We start from the raw sequence: 22415 nt of genomic DNA, 5'->3' as shown, positions 1-22415 counted from the left end.
GGAATGTGATATGGAACAGTTATTTTAGAAAACAATGGTAGTTCCTCAAAAGATAAAAAACAGAATTAACATATGATCTAATAATTCTACTTATGGGTACATAGCCAAAAGAATTGACAGCAACATCTCAAAACTATATTTGCACACTCATGTTCATAGCAGTGTTATTCACAATAGCTAAAATGTGGAAGCAAATAAGGGGATAAACAAAATGTAGTACATAAACTGGGTATTAGTGGCGCTAGTGGTAAAGAATTTGCTTGCCAATGCAAGAGACGTAGGTTAGATCCCTGGATGGGAAGATCCTCTGGAGGAGGAAATGGCACCCTACTCCAATGCTCTTGCCTGGAAAATTCCATGGGCAGAGGAGCCTGGCGGGCTACAATACATGGGGTCCCTAAGAGTCAGACATGATGGAATGACTGAACACACACACACAAATACACACACATACACAATTCAGCAAGAGAACTTACCATGATCTTATTGAAGAATGTAACATGCTCTTGATATATACACGAAGAGAGGATTAAAACAGTGAAACGAGAACATAGTTCTCTCTATTCCTTTCATTCAAAAAGATGAAGTATTTTAAGTATTTAAAAATACTCACCAGTAACAGTTCTGGGATACAAGAGAAAGTGCCTAACATAGGAATCCTTTACTGAGAGAAAGCAGATAGGATCAGGAATCAGATCTGCTAAGATTCAAGCAGTAGTGACACCGTTCCAGGATGCATTCCAGCTTAGAATCAGAGGATTCAAGGAATGAGAGGTGGCCAGGGGGAATCATCAGGGAAGTTAGTAGTAACGGATCTGCAGGTGGAGCAGCTGCTGTGGTCACACATGCCCCTTATTCTGTTTGTGCTGAGCTGAAACAGCAATGGGACTAGCCCAAAACTGAGATGAGGAGCAGGGTACTAAGTACTTGGGAGACACTTGATCTCAGAAGGAAGGAAATCTTCACATATAGGAAACTCATTTTCAGCACAGCCTACCCCAAATCCTACAGACATTGAATGCAGGTTACAGTGAAAAAGCAAACAACCAGGGAGCCACAAGTACACAAGAGCTAAACTTAAGAATCACCAAACATTGAGAAAAGCCGAAATAAGATGCCAAAAGAAGAAGCAAGACCACTTCAAAGATAAGATTGTTTTATTCCTCAGAGAGAATTAATGTGACAGAATAGCCATGAAAAAGGAATAAACAGAAATCTTTTAAAAGATAATGAAACAAACTCCAACCTGACTAATCACAAGAAACTGCAAGTTAAAATAATATGTCATCAGTTTATGTTCATTGAATCAATAAATTAAAAGGGTTAGCAGATGCAAAAGGACTGAAACTCTCCCACAGTGCGTTTTAACCCTTTTTGGGTATGCAACTTGAATTTAGAATTCTTACTAAAAGGGGACGAACCTTTCAATTTATAATTTTATTTATAGGAATTTATCCTACAAAACACAAACATGTATAAAGACATACAAAACATTCACTGCAACAAAGCTTTAGTAGAGAATAAGTGGAAATAAACAAACATACACCAGCAGAGGTATGAATATTTAATAACTAATGGTATCAGTAATTAATCTCATGAAATATTAACAATGCTTTCATAAAGAGAGAAGTGGAACTCTTCCTACAAACATTACAAGATCCATAAAATTCATTGCATGAAAAAGGAACAAAGTAAAAAGATCTCAAACTTTTCAAAAAATGTACAGATATGTACACACAAAGCTAAACTGTTTATACACTTATCTTTAGGAGAGAAAGGTAAGTAGCAGTTAGTAAAAAAACTTACATTTTTGGTTCCATATAGTTTATTCATTGTACTATGACAAACCTAGATAGTGTATTAAAAAGCAGAGACATTACCTTGCCTACAATGGTCCGTATAGTCAAAGCTCTGGTTTTTCCAGTAGTCATGTTATGGATGTGAGAGCTAGACAATAAAAAGGGCTAAGTGCTAAAGAATTGATGCCTTTGAACTGTGGTGCTGGAGAAGACTTCCGAATGTCTCTTGGACAGCAAGGCGATCAAACCAGTCATTCCTAAAGGAAACTGACCCTGAATATTTATTGACGGACTGATGCTGAAGCTAAAGTTCCACTACTTTGGCCACCTAATGCAAAGAGCTGACTCACTGGAAAAGACCCTAATGCTGGGAACAACTGAAGGCAGGAGGAGAAGGGGAGGACAGAGGATGAGACGGTTGGATGGCATCACTGACTCGATGGACATGAATTTTGAGCAAACCCCAAGAGATGGTGAAGAACAGGGAAGCCTGACATGCTACAGTCCATGGGGTCGCAAAGAGTCAACGTGACTGAGTGACTGAACAACAACTATGTGCCCACTAAAAACAAAACAATACAGCAAACTGGACAAGAATACTGCATCCTCATTAAGGAAAGAACCTCTGATTTATGTAAGACAGCAGTAGATCATAGGAGAAATAACACAAATTAATTTAGCCTTCTGATATCCAAAGAGCAATATTAACACTAATAAAGGGTAACTAAAAACAGGCATGAGAATAAAGACAGGAGTATATACATATACATATATACATGTCTTAGATTGCAATTGTATGCTTCCATAATTTCCAGACAAGCTGATAAGTGTATACTTGTGATAAAATTATTTTATTTCACTAAAGAGAACTACAGTTGACCCTTACACAACATGAGGATTAGGGATGCAGACTCTCGGAACAGTCAAAAACCATGTATAATTTTACAGTTGATACTCTGTATCTGAGGTTCTGTATCCACAAATTCAATCAGCTTGCAGATTACGTGGTACTGTAGTATGCATTTAATGAGATATCTGAGTGTAAAAGGACCTATGCAGTAACTGTGTTCTTCAAGGGTCAACTGTACTCTGAAAGCATTTGTAATAGGAGTTACTTGCACTGCAGGGCTATGGACATTTTTGAGAACTCTATAAAAAGCAGAAGACAGCCTGGGAAATATCCAAAACAATCTTAAGAAAGAAGAACAAGTAATCATACTCCCTGACTTCAGACTATACTACAAAGCTATAGTAACCACACAGTATGGTACTGGCACAAAAACAGACACACAGATCAATGGAAATGAACAGAAAGCCTGGGAATATATCCATACACTTATCGTCAACTAATCTACAAGAAAGGAGGCAAGAATATACAATAGAGAAAAGACAGTCTCTTCAATAAGTAGCCTTGAGAAAACATGGACAGCTACATGTAAAAGAATGAAATCAGAACATTCTCTAACACTACATACAAAAATAAACTCAAAATGGTACTATATAAGTCCTAGAGGAAAACATCAGCAAAATACTCTTTGACATAAATTGCAGGAACATTTTTTTATGTCTCCTACAGTAATGGAAACAAAGCAAAATTAAACAAATGGGAGCCAGTTAAACTCAACAGCTTATGCACAGTAAAGGAAATCATAAACAAAATGAAAAGACAATTTACAGAATGGGAGAAAATATTTACAAACAACGCAACTAACAAGAGATTAATTTCCAAAATATACAAACAGCTTATACAGCTCAATAATAAAAAATACATACAAAATAATTTTTAATGTATAGAACATCTAAATGTTAATAGCTGTTTCTCCAAAGAAGACATACAGATAGCCAATAGGCACAAGAAAAGATTCTCAACATTTCTAATTATTAGAGAAATACAAATCAAGACAAAAATGAGGTACCACTTCACACCAGTCAAAATGGTAATCATCAAAAAGCCTGCAATTCATAAATGCTGGAAAGGGTGTAAGGAAAAAAGAACCCTACTACACTGCTGGTAGGAATGTAAACTACTGCAACCACTATAAAAGACAGTATGGAGCTTCCTTAAAAGACCTAAAAATAGAGTGGCTATACGATCCAACTATTCCACTCCTGGACATATATCCAGACAAGATGAAAACTCTAACTTAAAAAGACTCCTGCACACCAGTGTTCACAGCAGCACTATTTACAATAGCCAAGACATGAAAGCAATGTGAACGTTCACTGACTGATGAACGGATAAAGAAGACGTGGTATGTATACACACATATATACACATCTTACAATGGAATATTAGTCATAAAAGAATGAAGTATTTCCTACTGTATAGCACATGGAACAATATTCAATATCCTGTGATAAAACATAATCGAAAAGAATATGTACACATATGCATAACTGAATCACTTTGCTATACAGTAGAAATTACCACAAAATTATAAATCAACTAAACTTCAATAAAATAAAATTTAAAAACAGAAATGAAACATTGCCACTTACAGCAAAAGGAATGAACCTAGAGATTATCACACTAACTGAAGTATAATTCACTTAGATTATCACACTAAGCGAAGTTTTATCTACAAAACAGAAATAGATACAAACACCAAAAAACAAACTCTACAGTTATCAAAGAATAAAGTTAAGGGAAATAAATTGGGAGTTTGGAATTAACAGATACACACAGCTATATATAAAACAGATAATAAAGATCCACTGTATAGCAAAGGGAACTATATTCAGCATCTTGTAATAATCGATAATGGAAAGAATCTGGAACAGATATATAAACTGAATCACTCTGCTGTACACCGGAAACACTGTAAAGCAACTGTACCTCAATCTAAAAAGGGCTCCCTTGGTAGTCCAGTGGTTAACAATATGCCTGCCCATACAGGCGATACAGGTTCCAATCCCTGGTCTAGGGAGATTCCACATGGCACGGAGCAACTAAGCCCATGCATCATCACTACTGAGCCCAGGCTCTAGAGCCCACAAGTAGAACTACTGAAACCCATACGTCCTGTAGCCCCTGTTCTACAACAGTGAGAAACCCATGCGCTGCAACTACAGAGTAGCCCCTACTCATTGCAACTAGAGAAAGGCAGTGCACAGCAAGGAAGACCCAGAGCAACCAAAATTTTAAAAGCAATTTAAAAAATTTTTTTAATTAAGGAAAAAAAAAAAAAGAAGAAGGAAAAAAATGAAGAAGACAGTCTGGGCCAGACGTTTCTCTAACTACAACATTAAATATTGCATTCATTCTGTACAAATAATAAAACCATATACATTATCTCCATTTGTCTCCTGGCTTCTAACTAATGACCATTCTATATAGAGTGGCATCACTATAGTCACTTGAAAATTATAAACTGATGACATGAAAAGAAAATATCAGATTAAAACTCAGAAAAGTCTTAAGGTTAAAGCAGGAAAAATTATTTAAAAATATAGATGGTAGAAATATTACATATATTGTAAACAAAATAATTTATTTTGAAGTCCTTGAGCAGAAACAATGGGAAAGGTGTGTGTAGCAGAGACTATTTGTCTGTCATTATGCACTGCCCCCTTCTAGTTTTATTAACTATAATCTGTTACTCTTAGCCAAGTACATGACTGCCGGCCAAGGACTATATTTCTCAGTCTCACTTATCATTAGGTATGGCCTCTAGTCTAACTTTTCCTGTTCCTGCGGCCCGGAAGGTAGTAATGTAGAAAGTTGAAGCACCAGTATTAAATGAAATAAAAACGACATACCAACGTGAAAGATTACCAAGATGCAAGAAACCTGGGTCCCCAGCAGTGCAAAACCTGCCTTAAATATATCTGCTCTATTCTGTCAGAGAAGTTAAGAAAATATAACCTCCTCACTCAACTGAATAACATTCAAAAGATGGTATCATGAATTTATGAAGTGTCAGAGCATCCCTCACAGACCACCTTCTGAACCTGTGCTTGAACCAGAAAAGTGCTTACTAACTAAACACAGACCAACCTCAAACAGCTGCCATTTAACAAAACATTAGCATGTACATACTCACGCACACTCAGACTATTCTTGCATATGAGGATGGTCTTCCATAAGTTCATTACCATAAATGACATGAAAGTGACTAATAATAAGCACAACTTTGTAACATAAGGCTATTTTAAAACCTTGATACTTACTGATACATTAGCACTATCACTGCTTGCAATCTCAGCTGCTTTTTCAATAATCTGTTTAAAGAAATGGAAAAAATTAAAATTGGGCTCTTGTATTTGTAAAATTATAGGTGTAAATGTCTAGACTTGTACATAGACTTATACATCCACATGTACAGGAGCTACATATGATATGACATTTCTATGGTTTATAACGTGAGAATTTTAAATGCAAAGTGGTATTATCTTCAAACACTTGACAAACTCTTTCCTATAAAGGACTATTGACTCCCAGACTATGCTAGGATTCTCTATAGATAAAATAAGCAGTGACTAGTATATATGAACAAATTTTTAATATAGGTAAATATTTTCTGGTTAAGAAAATGCAAAAGTATGTAATAGCTGGGAAATAGCAACCCACTCCAGTATTCTTGCCTGGAGATTTCAATGAATGCAGAACCTGGTGGGCTACAGTCCATGGTGTCTCAAAGAGTTGGGCACGATTTAGCAACTAAACGATGTAATATTTACCAAACACAGAATTAAGTTTTTATCATTTCTCACATTTTATTCTGAATTAGCAGATAACAAGGCAGAAGTAATGTCAAGAGAAAACATAAAAATATTTTCTGAAAAAAAATATATATTTTTTCTGAATTTAGTAAGTTCAAAAGAGGTTCTGATTCTTGAAAAGATGGGGAACCCACTACTCTACGGGAAAGGCTCAGCAGGTAAAAAAACCTGAAGATCCATATCCAGTTACTGAGTTAACTAATTCTCTGGAAATAACTTAATTGTATCCATACGTATGAAGTATACTGGTAATTTCCATCCTATTTCATAAGGTTATATGATAAAATTATATCACAGTTATTAATATTAAGCAATAATCATAAAACTAATTTGAAAACTAAAATGCATACAAGTGGGTAAAGCAGAAAACATTAAATAAAAACATGAAATTTTCCCTTTTTATATCTGCATTATGTTTTTTAAATGATCATATATGCAATTGGACAATTAAAAGAAACTAAAAAATATAAATATATTATACACATTTAAAGACTAAACTTTCCATCCTACGTAGACCTTCAAAGACAGACTCTCCAAGGGATCAAAAAGGCAAAAGTAAAGCTTAAAGACCAGGTGTAGACGATTCTGCTGACAACAATGCTGAAATAGAACATTTCAAAAAACTGGACTGCTCTTAAAATATTAGATTAAAATTCTTAAAATTGCACAAGATGTTACATTTGTAAAACCACCTCAAAAAGCATTTCTTTTGATCCAAAAGAAATTATAAGTGACTGCTGAACACATACAGTAACTGGAGACAAAAAAAATCTGAGCTTGGACTATTAACTGTATCACAAGTAGTTATAGCTTATGTATAAATTCCTAATCTAAAGAATAAAGCCAAAAAAAAAAAAAAAAGAATAAAGCCACAGGATAAATGTAATGGATGCATCAAAACGTACCTTCCACCCAGTGTGCACTAAAGCATACGGTTCTTGACATATTTGAGATTTCTACTTAATAATCACAAATTTTAATTTGGTTCTATATTACTGAACAGAAAAAGATTCTAGAAGAAAATGAAAAATTACATCTACGTGGATAAAATTCAATTAAAATAAAAGTAAAGGAAGAAATATTTGGTGGTACAGAATGTTAAAATACAATTAAGTGTACAATATATTAACTGAAATTGTACTATAGCATAAATGTTTAAAGGCAGCTTGGACTCAAATGACTTAATACTATAAACTTCTTATTTATTATCTGAGAATTTGCTCAAAGATTTCCTCACAAAAATCAGCATCAATCATACCTGAAACAAAGATGCCAAACCTGAAGATAAAACATATGACAGCTTAACTCTCTTAGCATGTAAATGATGATAGCCTAATTTTCAACCTCCACCACTCTCCATATCCCAAAGACATGCAGCTTATACACTAAAAAGTTATGTTTAGAAACAGAAGCCCTTGCTGTAGCTTTTACAAAAGTAAGTCTGACTAACACCATATTCAACACAAATAATCTGTTCTTTGCATACCAACTCTAATCACACTAGTGATTATCTTTAAACTGAACTGACACACTGGCACGTTTCACTGAGTATTTCACACGTTTAGAGCTATAAATGAATGCATTTACAGCCCTTTTAAATTGGAAAGAACCTCAGAGAACAATTATGATTTCCTCATTTTACAAATAAGGAATCTGAACTCTAGAGATGCCATGTCTCACTTGCTCACTGATAAAGCCAGTACTAAACAGAGCTGGCTTCTGGCTCAGTGGTCGTTCCACTGAACCAAGTTGTAAATGCATATACCATCTTCAAAGAGAAACAGACATATCTAGCTTAAGTGATAAAGTTACAGAGCTGAGAACTAATAACTGAATTATTTCATACATAGTGCCCCTTTAATTAGCTTACCTTATCGAAGGGAGGATAGTAATAAGGTTGTTTTTTATTCTCTGGGAATTTTATGTGCAAAGCTGTTGCATTTTCTGTATATGGATTTGTTTGAACAGTTCCCATTGGATTCAACATTTCTTCAAGTTCATCTAAAATATGCAAATAATTTTGATTCTTAGGAAAATGCTTTTAAAACTAAACTAAAACAAAACCTTAATGGATTTCTATCATGAAAATTATCTTAAAAGTGCGTCACCAGGACCACTCTGGTGGTCCAGTGGCTAAGACTCCCCGCTCCCAATGCAGAGGGCCCCTATCTGATCCCTGGTCAGGGAACTAGACCCCGCATGCTGCAACTAAAGATCGTTCATGCCACAACTAAGACGCAGCACAGTCAAATAAACAAACATTTTGGAGGTGCGGGGGTGGGGAGGAAACGACTGCGTCACCTATGGAAGTTTGATAGACAATATCACTAAGCCTCTAATCTTCTTCATACTTGGCACAAAATTTGAATGTAAGTTTATATCACATCTTTAAAATGAAAAAATTAATAAAAATTAATAGCTACCTCACATCTTTCTTCAAATTTGTTTAAGTATATTCAATCTACAAATAAAAACAGTTGGAACTATTCTTAATTGCTCAAAATTAGGTGGTGCATAGGAATTTTTATTATTTCAACAACATTAATCTCTTAGTCACATATGTTCTAATTTTCACAGTCATCACAGTAGTACCCAAACTGGTACTTTGAGTGTCATCGATGATATTCCTTTTGACAAACCTAATGTTGGTAATATTTCTCTGTGATCTCAAAGCTGCTGATATAAACACCTTCTCTGGTAGTTTCTGAAACATTCCATCTAAGTGGTTCTTCTTCAAGACACGCCTTCATTTTCTCTATCATTCTAAGTATAGCCCATTCACAGATAATGCATAGTAATCAGAAAGTCAACATTATCTTAAACTCTGGAGATGATATAACTTTCTCACTTCACAGAGAAGTAAACTGTTGAAGAGACATTAAACTCTGAGGAAACAGAGTTAGCAGTACAAACTAAAGTCTCCCCTCTTCAAACTATTTCTCTCATAACAGATTTTTCGCACATTCTTTTGCACTTTAGTAAGGAAATAAAAGATAAAACTACATTCTGTCCAGACCTGATGTCTAGGTAGTATGCAAATTCAGAACTGTCTCTCAAAGCTAGAAAATCTTTACAAAATATTTAAAAGTTTCAGCTCTTTAATCAGTCCTTTGCTTATCATGTTTAATACTCTCAAATCTCACAGATTCCATTTTGACCTAGATTGAAGGAATTCTCATAATTTCCACACTTCTAAAGCTGACTTCTCAGCAAATTAATAATATCCTCTATTTGTGTTATCTACATAGTAGTGTTATTTTGTCCTATCAGTTGCATCCTATCTAAAGTCCAGTGTAGCATTTTAGTATTATCAGCCCCAAACATATGGAGAAGAGAACACTGCACAAAATATGCTATTTTGCTTTAAAATAGGGAGAAAACTAGAAACTGGTGCTTGTAGTTCCTGCTGTATATATAAGGAATTAATGTGATTATAAACCTTCTAATGAGAAGCTATGAACTCATTAGAGTATTTATAGTTCCTGTGTTTCTAGCTTGTACCTACTAGGATAAATGTGAATTCTAGAAACAAAACAAGCAGAACAAATATCTCTAACATTTTGTTAGAGATAAATTCAGGTCCATGGGATGACAAGTTAACTGCAAAAATTGTCAATTTTTCCAAAAATGTCAGTCAAGTAACTTACTGATTTTGGAGAACATGTGTGAGTCTAAATTAAAATTTTCAGAAAAGTATACTGCTGAACGGAATAATTTTTACTCTGAAACTACAGCTCCTCTTAAGAAACGTGTAAATGCACACCACTCGCCTATATTTAGGGAATAACGTGGTTAGTGAAAATTAATAGAGGTGTATGGAGGAAAGGGTGGAGAAGGCAATGGCACCCCACTCCAGTACTCTTGCCTGGAAAATCCCATGGACGGAGGAGCCTGGTAGGCTGCAGTCCATGGGGTCGCTAAGAGTCAGACACGACTGGGCGGCTCCCTTTCACTTTCATGCACTGGAGAAGGAAACGGTAACCCACTCCAGTGTTCTTGCCTGGAGAATCCCAGGGACGAGGAAGCCTGGTGAGAGGCCTGGTGAGAGTCGGACACAACTGAAGCGACTTAGGAGCAGCATGCAGGAAAGGGTAGGAATAAAAAAACATACACAAATAAAATACTAGGATGTGAGCAGTTTATAAATATGTCTGTGGATAACTGATTATCCAAAAACAGTTTCTCAGGTAGGAACTACTAAGATAGAACATTTAAAAATGTTTGTCACCCACAAAATAAACTTTTTAAAGCAAGAAGGTTCACAATGTTATGAAATGGATTAACCAACGATGAAGACAGGGGAAAAAAGCCAGTATTTTAACACAAAATAAAATTTCCAACATTTGTGAAAGCTATGAGAACAATGGAAAGAGTCAAGTAATCTTTTGCACAAATCCTAGGTTTGAACCAATTACATAAGACTGACTGACTTATCAGTGACTTTCCCTTTTTCATCCATAAAAAGCCATCTCATCTCTTAACATGAGAATGTAAGCATTTCCTCTAGTTATTATCATATAGTTTTTAAAAATGAATATTATTGTTTAAAAGTCAGATAAGAATTATTTCCTAGGTATTTTTTTCCTCCACTGATACATAATTTTAGGAGTACTATTTAAGCCATCTCACAGGAGTACTATATATGAAATACAGGCATATGGAAGATGCTCCTCTCCTAGCTCAAGTTTCAAGCTAAAGCCAACTAAGGAATAAGTGATTTTACTATCCTTCCAATGTTAGTTAATGTTTCTTCTAGGGTAGAAGTTTAAAACAACTAGCAATAACAGAGGTTGTTAAAAAGACATTCTTCTTGAGAATTTCTCAGAAACCTATAAAAAATAAAAGTTAATGTGAGAAAATACTCATCAAAGTAAATATATTCAGATACAAACCACTTGTAAATATATCAATACAATCTTTCAGAAAATCTGTTTTAGAATAAACAATAAAAATATGAAAAGATGGTTTCTTTACTGGACTTAAAAAAGAGTGAGTCATAAAAACATGTTAACTAGTCCCCACATGCCAAAAATTACTCTTTAACACTAAGGATTAGAATGTAAATCTTACCAGGAAATGAAGACCAGCTGTGTAGTATTATATCTCCAGATCTCAACTGTCCTTTAAAGTCAAAAACCATCGTATTTACCCAGGCTACAGGATAATGCTGTTGAAAAAGATACCATTGCATAAATATGCTAAGAATGAACTTTAAGGTATGAACAGGCACATGCCTTTTGCTTCAGTATTGGTTCTAGAGTTCTAGATGATTTCCCCCCAAATCAACCAATATAAAAACAAGATGTACATGGAAAGATGTTCAACATCTTTATAATGGTTTTAGAAAATTCTAAAAGCTAATTAATGTCTCTCACAATACAGTATGCAAAAAATAGAACATTTATTGTCCATCCGTTCCAAGTGATGAGGAAGTTTTAATAATTCAAGGAAATATGTCTGATATAATGTCAGATTATATGTCTTAAGAGCTTTCAGTCTACATAAATCTCAATTTGGCAAAAGGCAATGTCTCTAGGTATTGTAGAATTTATTCACCTTTCTAAAAAGGAAATACCAAGCTAACAGAACTTTTATGTAGACAATTAGACTAATTAACCAAGTCCCAGGAAATGGCAACCCACTGCAGTACTCTTCCCTGGAGAATCCCGGGGCAGAGGAGCCTGGCGGGCCACAGTCTATGGGGTCGCAAGCGTCGGACACGACTAAGCACATACGGTGCAGCACAGTACAGTAGAGAAAAGGCTATAAAAGCTTGGACACTTTGACTGAAATTATGTATCCGTGGAGGGAAAAAACACTAAGGAAATAACGCTTATCTGACTTTTGAACAATAATATTCCTTTTTAAAAACTACATGATAATAACTAGAGGAAATGCTTACATTCTCAGGTTAAGAATAAAAAGATACTAATTCTTGTAGATAAATATAGTAACCACATTTTTTAATGTATAAAATTCATATACCCATCCTCAAAAAAAACCCTTTCCATAAAGTAAGAAGAAAACAAAAAAGACTTGAAAATGTGAAATTGAAGATGAGCTATGAGAACAGGTTCACCATCCTTTATCCACAATTTCAAAGTCTAAGAAACTCTTGAAAAGCAAAGGTTCATTTACTACTCATTTGACAATAAAACATGACCAGAAATGACATGAAGCTAACTGACAGCCTTCATTTGTCTCATTTAGTGTGAATACTCATATATTTCACGTCTAGAAACAGATGTGTTTGATTACTGAGTTGTCCCAGACCCTACATGGGGCGTTCAGTGATGTACGATCTTTCTAAAATACGTAAAACTTTACATTCTGAAATACATCTGACACCAGAAGTTTCAGTTAACCCGTAATATTTTAACTCCTTTCATTCTTAACTATATTTTCTAAAAAGCAAACATTTATAATAGAACACTTATATTAATGATATTTACTAAATTTGCCAAAAGAAAAATGAAAAAAACATAAGGGAGACTTACTGTCTTTTTAAAAATCAATTCTTAGGGACCAAAGTTATATGATATAATTTCATTTATATTAATCCATTATTTTAAATTTTAAAATTATTCCATTATGTTATTATTATTCCATTATAAAACTTTTTCAGAAATTAGTATATAACTACCACTTTTCCAGATTTCCTGATGGTCTGATACTTAGAGGGATTCATGGTTTTAGTTGATTTCTTAGTTTTCACTTTATCCAAAACTGCATAAACAGCAAAACATAATCGAGTCATTCGTGGCAGGTCACAAGTATTGATATCAAATTCCAGTGGTTCATTCCAAATATGATCATTCTTCCCTGATATCTCTGAGCTTACAACAGTTTTACACAGGAGTTCGGTACCATGAAAAAGGCCGGCCCTGACATGAACCTGTAATGATGGAGACAAAAACAGAGAGTCATGAATACTGCACCACTAGAACATCTTTCTTTTGAAGAATGGAGAAGCGCATACTGGCAGAAGAAGCAGACAAACTCTAGGACAGTCTATTAGTCCACAGAACCATTACATGATAATTAATCACCATGTAATTCACAAAACTGTTAGTTAAAACCTATTTTCACATACTAAGCAGACTAGCTAAAGAGTGTCTCAATGGTGTAAATGGATCTAAAGAAACCAAGACCATAAGTATAAAAACTACTACTATATGCTTACTTCCAATCAATTCATTTACTAAGGGCCTTGTCTTAGTCTTTTGTACAGCTGGGAAGGAAAGGGTGGATAAAACGTCTCCAAAATCTCTACTTACTTCAAATAATTTATGAATCAGTCATTATAAAGGTCAACTTGAAGATATTCTATCCATATTTACGGTTATCCTACATACCACTATCTTTCATTTGTGAAAGACTCAGGTTCAGAGTGATGCAGGACATGTGCAATATGTCCCAGGAAATTTTATTTAGTCATTTACATTATTTATAAAACAAGATGACATGATTATCTCCAAGTTAAAAGTGAGTGGTAAAAGTAGAATGAGTACTAAAACACAGAGCCTGGGACTTTCCTGATGGTCTAGTGATTACCATTCTTTACCTCTACTGCAGGGAGCAAGGGTTCAATTTCTGGTTGGGGAACTAAGATCCAACATGTCACACTGCACGGCCAAAAAAAGAATTTATACAAAACCCAGTTTTGAGTAAAAACACACATATGGAACTTCCAGAAAGTCTTTGACTTTGGAAAGTCCAAATATTACTATTCAATTAAATACTCACATGGCCAAATATACTACAGACTGAAATATACAGAATGACTTTTTCTGAATTGCACGGTCAACACTGTAAGTCTATCCAGTGAAAGACAGTATAAAGAATATATGTATGTAACATTATTTTACCGACTACAATGATGCTGGCAGGGGCTTTGGTGTGCATCACCCACTGTGTCTCCTTCATAAGAAACTGCTAAACATCTCTCCATTAAAATAAAACGATGAACTACAACCACAAGACTAACAAGACTGTTTTTACCTTAAAGAGATTCTGGGCATTATAACTGAGCATGTTTGCCTTGCTTTGGATGCAGTCTATATTGCAAGCAGAGAGCAAATCCTGCAGTATACATCAAGTAGTTATATAGGATCTTACTATATAAATATCTACTACAAATCTTGCTCCTGGCTTTTTAAACTATTAAACATCTGAATTATTTTTTAAGAAGTCATATTTTATATATTCTTTGTTCATATATGAGACTGTGTGTGAGTGCATGTGCGTGTGTGGGGTTGGGGAAGGCGTGCTTACCTCAAACCATTTGTGAAATGAGATTAGGGAAATTATAAATAAAACAAAATATAAATAAACCATATTTTGCATCTTTTGTATGACAATGGAAGATAGGAATTTCAGGAAAAAAATGATATTCAGTTCTTACTCTCAGTGACATTAAAGGCTTATGAACCTATCACCTTTTGTATACAGAATATATAGTTTATTCAGAAAAATCACAAGTTTAAAAATAAATATTCTTCCATGTTTTTGTGATAAAGACAAGATACTAAAAATAAACTGCTAAGCTTAAAAACATTTGCATCTCTTAGTTTTTGACAATTTTTGAGAAATAAAAATAAATTAGCCCACTATATAAAAAGTACTCAATAAATGTTAATACTTTAAAAACAAAAAACAAAAAAAATGTTGGTTATCATTGAATCAACCAATTATTAGCAAAATGCAGACATATGGAAAAAGTGAAAGTGTTAGTCTCTCAGTCGAGCCCAACTCTTTGCAACCCTGTGGACTGTAACTCCATGGGCACCTCTGTCCATGGAATTCAGAGAATACAGGATAGAATACTTGAGAGGAATGCCTGGATCAGTTGAATATAAAACTCAAAAAAGAACTCAAGTAGAATGAACTAGAAAAGTTCACTCAGTTACACTAGCTGTAAACAGCAACAGCCAAGGCTGTTGTACGTAAAAGAATAACTATAAAGAATGACTCTAACTTGGGTGTGGTAACGATAAACAAAAAGAGACCCAGCACATTCTGAAGAAAACTGCTGAAATACCAATCATTATCTAATAGTCAAACTGTGATCATTTAAGACCAAGTCACTAGAACTAAGTCTGATTGAGAAATCTCCTCGTAATCCACTAATATAACTGAATTTCATACATGGTTAAAAATAAACAAGAGTAGAAAAACTTATCTACATTTAAAATGAAAGGAAAAATTTGTGCTTTCTGAACTTAGAATCTCCTGTAGAAGACATTAACATGGTTTTTGTTTTCAGAAAAAGCAGTAAGAAAAATTATTCTCTACATTTACATCATGTGAAATTTTGTCAAAATCGCCATATTTCCTGATGCTTTGTCTGAATCACCATCAGGCTCTGAAAAGTTGAGAATTTTAAAACAGCATCTTGTTTAATTACAATCACACATTTTTTTGGCCAACTCAGTAAACTTCCAGACACATTTTCACAAATCCCAAATATCTGGAGATCAAGAGAAGGCAGGCTTTGTCATGGAAATGACTTTCCACTGTGCTACAGCCAGGATGTGTCAAGCCTACACATAGCCTACATTCCTGAACTCACAAATTAAGAATACTGTGCTGGGTAAGAAATGAAACTTTCTCCAAACATCAACACCTAACTTCACTTTTGTTCCACTATATATTCCCTTTTTATATAAGACAACTAAATAACAATCAGTAGTCTGAACAGAGCCAAAGCCTTTTGACGGTATGGATTACAACAAACTGTGGAAAATTCTGAGAGATGGGAATACCAGACCACCTGACCTGCCTCTTGAGAAACCTGTATGCAGGTCAGGAAGCAACAGTTCGAACTGGACATGGAACAACAGACTGGTTCCAAACAGGAAAAGGTGTATGTCAGGGCTGTATATTGTCACCCTGCTTATTTAATTTATATGCAGAGTACATCATGAGAAACACTGGGCTGGAGGAGGCACAAGCTAGAATCAAGACTGCCTGGAGAAATATCAATAACCTCAGATAAGCAGATGACACCACCCTTATGGCAGAAAGTGAAGAAGAACTAAAGAGCCTCTTGAAGAAAGTGAAAGAGGAGAGTAGAAAAAGTTGGCTTAATGCTCAACATTCAGAAAATGAAGATCATGGCATCTGGTCCCATCACTTCATGCAAATAGATGGGGAAACAGTGGAAACAGTGTCAGACTTTATTTTTCTGGGCTTCAAAATCACTGCAGATGGTGACTGCAGCCATGAAATTGAAAGACGCTTGGAAGAAAAGTTATGACCAACCTAGACAGCATATTCAAAAGCAGAGACATTACTTTGGCAACAATGGTCCATCTAGTCAAGGCTATGGTTTTTCCAGTGGTCATGTATGGATTGAGAGTTGGACTGTGAAGAAAGCTGAGGCACTGAAGAATTGATGCTTTTGAACTGTGGTGTTGGAGAAGACTCTTGAGAGTCCCTTGGACTGCAAGGAGATCCAACCAGTCCATCCTAAAGGAGACCAGTCCTGGGTGTTCACTGGAAGGACTGATGTTGAAGGTGAAACTCCAAAACTTTGGCCACCTGATGTGAAGAGCTGAGTCATTTGAAGAGACCCTAATGCTGGGAAAGATTGAGGGCAGGAGGAAAAGGGGACGATGGAGGATGAGTTTGTTTGATGGCATCCCTGACTCGATGGACATGGGTTTGGGTGGACTCCGGGAGTTGGTGATGGATAAGGAGGCCTGGCGTTCTGCGTGCAGTCCATGGGATCGCAAAGAGTGGGACACGACTGAGCGACTGCAGTGAACTGAACGGAACTGAGTCCGAACAGGCTGAAATTCCCATGGTTTCATGAAATACGAGTGTACGTATGAATGCGCAGTTGGGTCTGACTCTTTGCAACCCTATGGACCGCACACAGCATGCCAGGCCTCCCTGTCCACCAGGTTCCTGTGTCCATGGAATTTTATAGGCAAGAATACTGGAATGGGTTGCCATCTTTCTGACCCAGGAATCGAACCCACGTCTCCTGTGTCTCTTGCATTGTCAGGTGGATTTTTTACCACTAAGGCAGCTGGGAAATCTTCAAGAAGTATGGGTGTGTGTTCAGTCACTGTAGTCGTGTCCAGTTCTTTGTGACCCCATGGACTTGTAGCCTGCCAGGCTCCTCTGTCCATGGAATTTTCCAGGAAAGAATTCTGGAGTGGGTTGCCATTTCCTCCTCCAAGGGATCATCCCAACTCAAGGATCAAACCCTCATCTCTTACAATGCAGAGGATTCTTTACCACTTAGCCACTGGAGAACCGCTTAATAAAAAGGCATGGTTGCTCTGACTTAGTGGGAGAAGGCCTGTCTTACATTTAATTAAGGATTTACAGATGTCAGAGGCAGCTACATTAAAATGTATTAATTCATTGCACAAATATTTATCTAGTGTTACAGGTACTGAAATAAGAAGATAAAAAGATTAAGATAGATATTACCTCAGGAAAGAAAAAACTATTTTAACATGATAGGAATGCTGATAGCCACAAAATTAGGCTTATGAAGTGTTAAGATTTTTGACTAATAAGAATCAAATTATGATTTTGAAAGAGAAAGTATCTGGCCTTGGAACTGTTTGAGTTTATCATGTTTAGGGTTCACTGAGTTTCTTAAATGTTATATTTATGTCTTTTGCCAACTTTGGAAAGTTCCCAGTAATAATTACTTTAGTTTTTCTCAGCCACACTCTTTCTCTTTTCTTTCAGAGACTCAGATTAGATAAGTGTTAGACCTTCTGATATTGTTACTCAGGTATCTGAGGCTCTATAGAGTTTTTTCTCCTCCATTTTCTTTCAAATTGTTGTTCAAAATGGAAAATTTTATTGATTACTCTTCAAGTTCACTCTTTCTTTTCACACTATTTCCACTATGGAGTCCATTCAGAGTTTTTTAATTCATTATTTGTTTTTCACTTAGTTCATCCTTTATTCTCCCTCCATATCCACAGGTACTACATCCTCAGACTAAACCAATCAAATATGAAAAGTATTTTGGAAAAAATTCCAAAAAGTTATAATAAGCACATTTGAATTTGCTGCGCTCCAGTAACAATTTATATAGCATTTACATTTTATTAGTTATTTTAAGTAATTAAGACTTCCCTGGTGGCTCAGATGGTAAAGCGTCTGGCTACAATGTGGAAGACCCAGGTTCAATCCCTGGGTTGGGAAGATCTCCTGGAGAAGGAAATGGCAACCCACTCCAGTATTCTTGCCTGGAAAATCCCATGGATGGAGGAGCCTATTAGGCTACAATCCATGGGGCTGCAACAAGTAATTAAAGGAGGATTTAAAGTATAGGTTATGCATAGGTTTTATAAAACTACCATGCCATTTTATATAGTAATTTGAACTTCCTCTGAGAATCCTGGAAGCAAACCCCTCCAGATACTGAAGTACAACTGTGTATTGTGGCTAAGACTTTCTCATTTTTTCCCATTATTTTCCATTGTGTTTGCTTTGCCCTTAGTTGCTGGAGCATTTTTATAACAATTTCTTTAACATGTTTGTGAAGACTTTCAACATTCATGTCATCTCAGCACTGCTGTCTGTTGATTCTCATAGTCCATAGGGCTTGAGATTTTCCTGGTTCTTTTTATGCCAATTAATTCTGAATAGTACCCTGCAAATTTTTAAAATTTATTTATTTTTGGCAGCACTGGGTCGTCGTTGCTGCTCAGGGACTTCTTCTAGTTGTGGCGCAGGAGCTTCTCATTATGGTGGCTTCTCTTGTTGTGGAGCACAGGCTATAGGGGGCTGGGCTCAGTAGTTGTGGTGTACCGGCTTAGCTGCCTGTGGAATTTTCCCAGACCAGGGACTGAACCCATATCCCTGCATTGGCAGGCAGATTCTTATCCACTGCACCACCTAGGAAGTCTAGGACACGACTTCATATACATTTTCACTATTATAAGTCTCTGGGTTTTATTTATATTCTATAGAGACTGCTGATGATTTGTTTTAGGAGATAATAGTTTCAAGCTGCAAGTTTCAACAAACCTTCTGTGAGTTGTGGTTCCAATACCAGTTCAGTTTTCAAATTCTTTGTAGGGCTATTTGGAACTATCCAGTATGTGCACCAAAATACACTGACTAGTTTGAGATGCTGGTTATGGTTTATGCCACAATTCTCAAAGTATATACGCAGCTGTGACTCTGATCCATATACGTACAGCTCAGGAATAAACCTAGAAGTTTTGTGAGCTCATCCCACTCTGAAATCATCCAAGTATATTTTGTGGCTACCTAAGGCCCCCCTTTTATTGTCACCCAGCAAGAAAACTGAGGCTTCGTTCACTCATATTTCCTACAACAATGCTGAACAGAGAAGGCAGGGGCAGGGGAAGTGGGCGAGTGGGTATCAGGATATTCACCATTTCCCTTAGGACGAACGACAACTCCTCTAATCAAACAGGGATGTTCAACTCTGCATTTTTAGCAACCACTGCTGTTCTGCTACCACTAGCGCTCTGCTACTGCTGCCTCAGGACTTCTAGGGAGACTGGGGCAAATGAAAATAGAAAACAAAGAAGAAAGGCCAAAAATGGGGAGATCCCTACTGTCTTTTCTGAGAGTCAGAAGAAACGATTGCAAATAGTGGTATAACTAGAGGGCAATCTGAGCTCTCTGTCTACACAAATACCATCTTTTAGATTTTGAGCAGCACTGACTTCAGGATTCTGCTGAATATCAAGCTGGACATATGAAAAGGCAAATGCCACAAGGCAGGTAAAAGATCCACCAGAAAGCTCTATACTACAATATTCTAAGCACTTTCACAGTGAAAGCCATTCAAGTGCCAACCAGGCAGAGTAATGAATCCTTATTGAACACCTAGGATTTCATTACAGACTCCATAGAATCATGTGATCTTACTCCAGTAAGAACTCTGGGACTGTGATTACAATGGATTTCACTCCCATGAATAGGTTTTACTATAAAACACAGGTGACTTTAAGAAAGGGAGGGACTTCTCTGGCAATCCTATGGTTAAAGCTCTATGCTTCCACTGCAGGGAGTGCAGATTCAATCCCTGGTTGGGGAACTAAGGCTGCACATGCCACAGAGCATGCCCAAACAAAACAAAAAGGGAGGGAGATTATCCTTCATGGGCCTGACCTATTGATGAGCCCTTAAAGGGACCAGATTCTTCTGGCAGGAGATTCAAAGCCAGAAAAAGATTTAATGCTTGAGAAATACTGTTTCAAGAATTGAAAATACAGCCAAGAATAAGAACCTGAAAGATTCTGAGGGCAATTCTCCGGCAAAAGCCATCAAGGAAATAAGAACCTCAGTCCTATAACTGTAAGGAACTGAGTTTGGCCAATAATTTGAATCATCTTGGAAGCAGATTCTTCCCAAGAGCTTCAGTAAGTAATGTAGCCCAATTAACATCTGGATTTCAACCGTGTAAGATTATAAGCAGAAAACCCAGCCACACCATGCCTAGACTTCTGAACAACAGAAATATGAACAAACAAATATGTGCTGTTTTAAGCTGCTAGGTTTGTGTTAGTTTGTTATACAGCAAGAAAAAAACTAATTTAAGGGGCTGTAATGAACTTAATGCCAATAAATTTAAATAAATTTTAAATTCTTCAAAAGACGAAAATAATCAGAGTTGACACAAAAGAAATAGAAATTATGACTGTCTATCTATCCAGTAAAGAAATTAAATTTCTAATTAAAAACATTCCCACTAAAAAAAACCTACATTCAGGTGTTTGGAGTAATTCTACCAAATATTTACGGAAGAAACAATACCAATCCTACTTAAACTTGTTTAGAAAACTGAGGAGGAAAAGGCTTCTTACCTCAATTTATAAGGTCAACATTATCCCAATTCTAAAATCAGAGAAAGATATTGTATGGAAAGTACAGATGAATATTCCCCATGAGCACAGACATAAAAATGCATACCAAAATATTAGTAAGTCAATATTAGCAATAGATAAAAAGGCTACTACATCTTCAACGTGTAGTACATAAAACTTTTGAAAATCAATCAAACTGGGGCTTCCCCGGTGGCTCAGTGGTAAAGAATCTGCTTGCCAATGCAGGAGACGCAGGTTTGCTCCATGATCTGAAAAGATCCCACTTGCCAGGGAGCAACAAAGCCCTTGTGCCACAACTATTCAGCCTGTACTCTAGAGCCAGAGAGCCACAGCTACTGAGTCCACAGGCCGCTGCTACAGAAGCCTGTGTGCCCTAGAGCCAGTGCTCTGTAACAAGGGAAGTCAAGGCAATGAGAAGCTAGCACACCGCAATTGGGAGCCCCCGCTTACAATTAAAGAAAAGCCCATGCAGCAGGGAAGACTGCGCACAGTCAAAAAAAGTAATTACATTATAAAAATGAAAAGGAAATCCAATTAACAGACTAAAATATAAAAGCTAAAAAATCATCTCAATAAATACAGAAACCTATATGCAGGTCAGGAAGCAACAGTTAGAACCGGACATGGAACAACAGACTGGTTCCAAATGGGAAAAGGAGTCTGTCAAGGCTGTATATTGTCACCCTTCTTATTTAACTTATATGCAGAGTACATCATGAGAAATGCTGGACTGGAAAAAAACACAAGCTGGAATCCAGATTGCCAGGTGAAATATCAATAACCTCAGATATGCAGATGACACCACCCTTATGGCAGAAAGTGAAGAGGAGCTAAAAAGCCTGTTGATGAAAGTGAAAGAGGAGAGTGAAAAAGTTGGCTTAAAGCTCAACATTCAGAAAATGAAGATCATGGCATCTGGTCCCATCACTTCATGCAAATAGATGGGGAAACAGTGGAAACAGTGTCAGACTTTATTTTTCTGGGCTTCAAAATCACTGCAGATGGTGACTGCAGCCATGAAATTGAAAGACGCTTGGAAGAAAAGTTATGACCA

The 22415-nt window shown here is 36.2% G+C and overlaps 1 protein-coding gene across 1 annotated transcript in view; it reads right to left on the bottom strand.

Moving 5' to 3' along the window:
- PIK3CB (phosphatidylinositol-4,5-bisphosphate 3-kinase catalytic subunit beta) overlaps positions 1 to 22415 on the bottom strand; it is a 179170-nt gene that overhangs the window by 54616 nt on the left and 102139 nt on the right. The window contains exons 9-12 of the mRNA XM_018049899.1: positions 13165 to 13416; positions 11592 to 11688; positions 8392 to 8522; positions 5970 to 6020 (exon numbers count right to left, since the gene is read on the bottom strand). Of these exons, the coding sequence (XP_017905388.1) occupies positions 5970 to 6020; positions 8392 to 8522; positions 11592 to 11688; positions 13165 to 13416 (531 nt within the window). The remainder of the gene's footprint in view (positions 1 to 5969; positions 6021 to 8391; positions 8523 to 11591; positions 11689 to 13164; positions 13417 to 22415) is intronic.

This window comes from Capra hircus, chromosome 1 (genome assembly GCF_001704415.2).
Source record: "Capra hircus breed San Clemente chromosome 1, ASM170441v1, whole genome shotgun sequence".
Lineage (NCBI taxonomy): Eukaryota > Metazoa > Chordata > Mammalia > Artiodactyla > Bovidae > Capra > Capra hircus.
The sequence above is the reverse complement of the archived record's forward strand: the minus strand, read 5'-3'. Positions and strand labels throughout refer to the sequence as shown.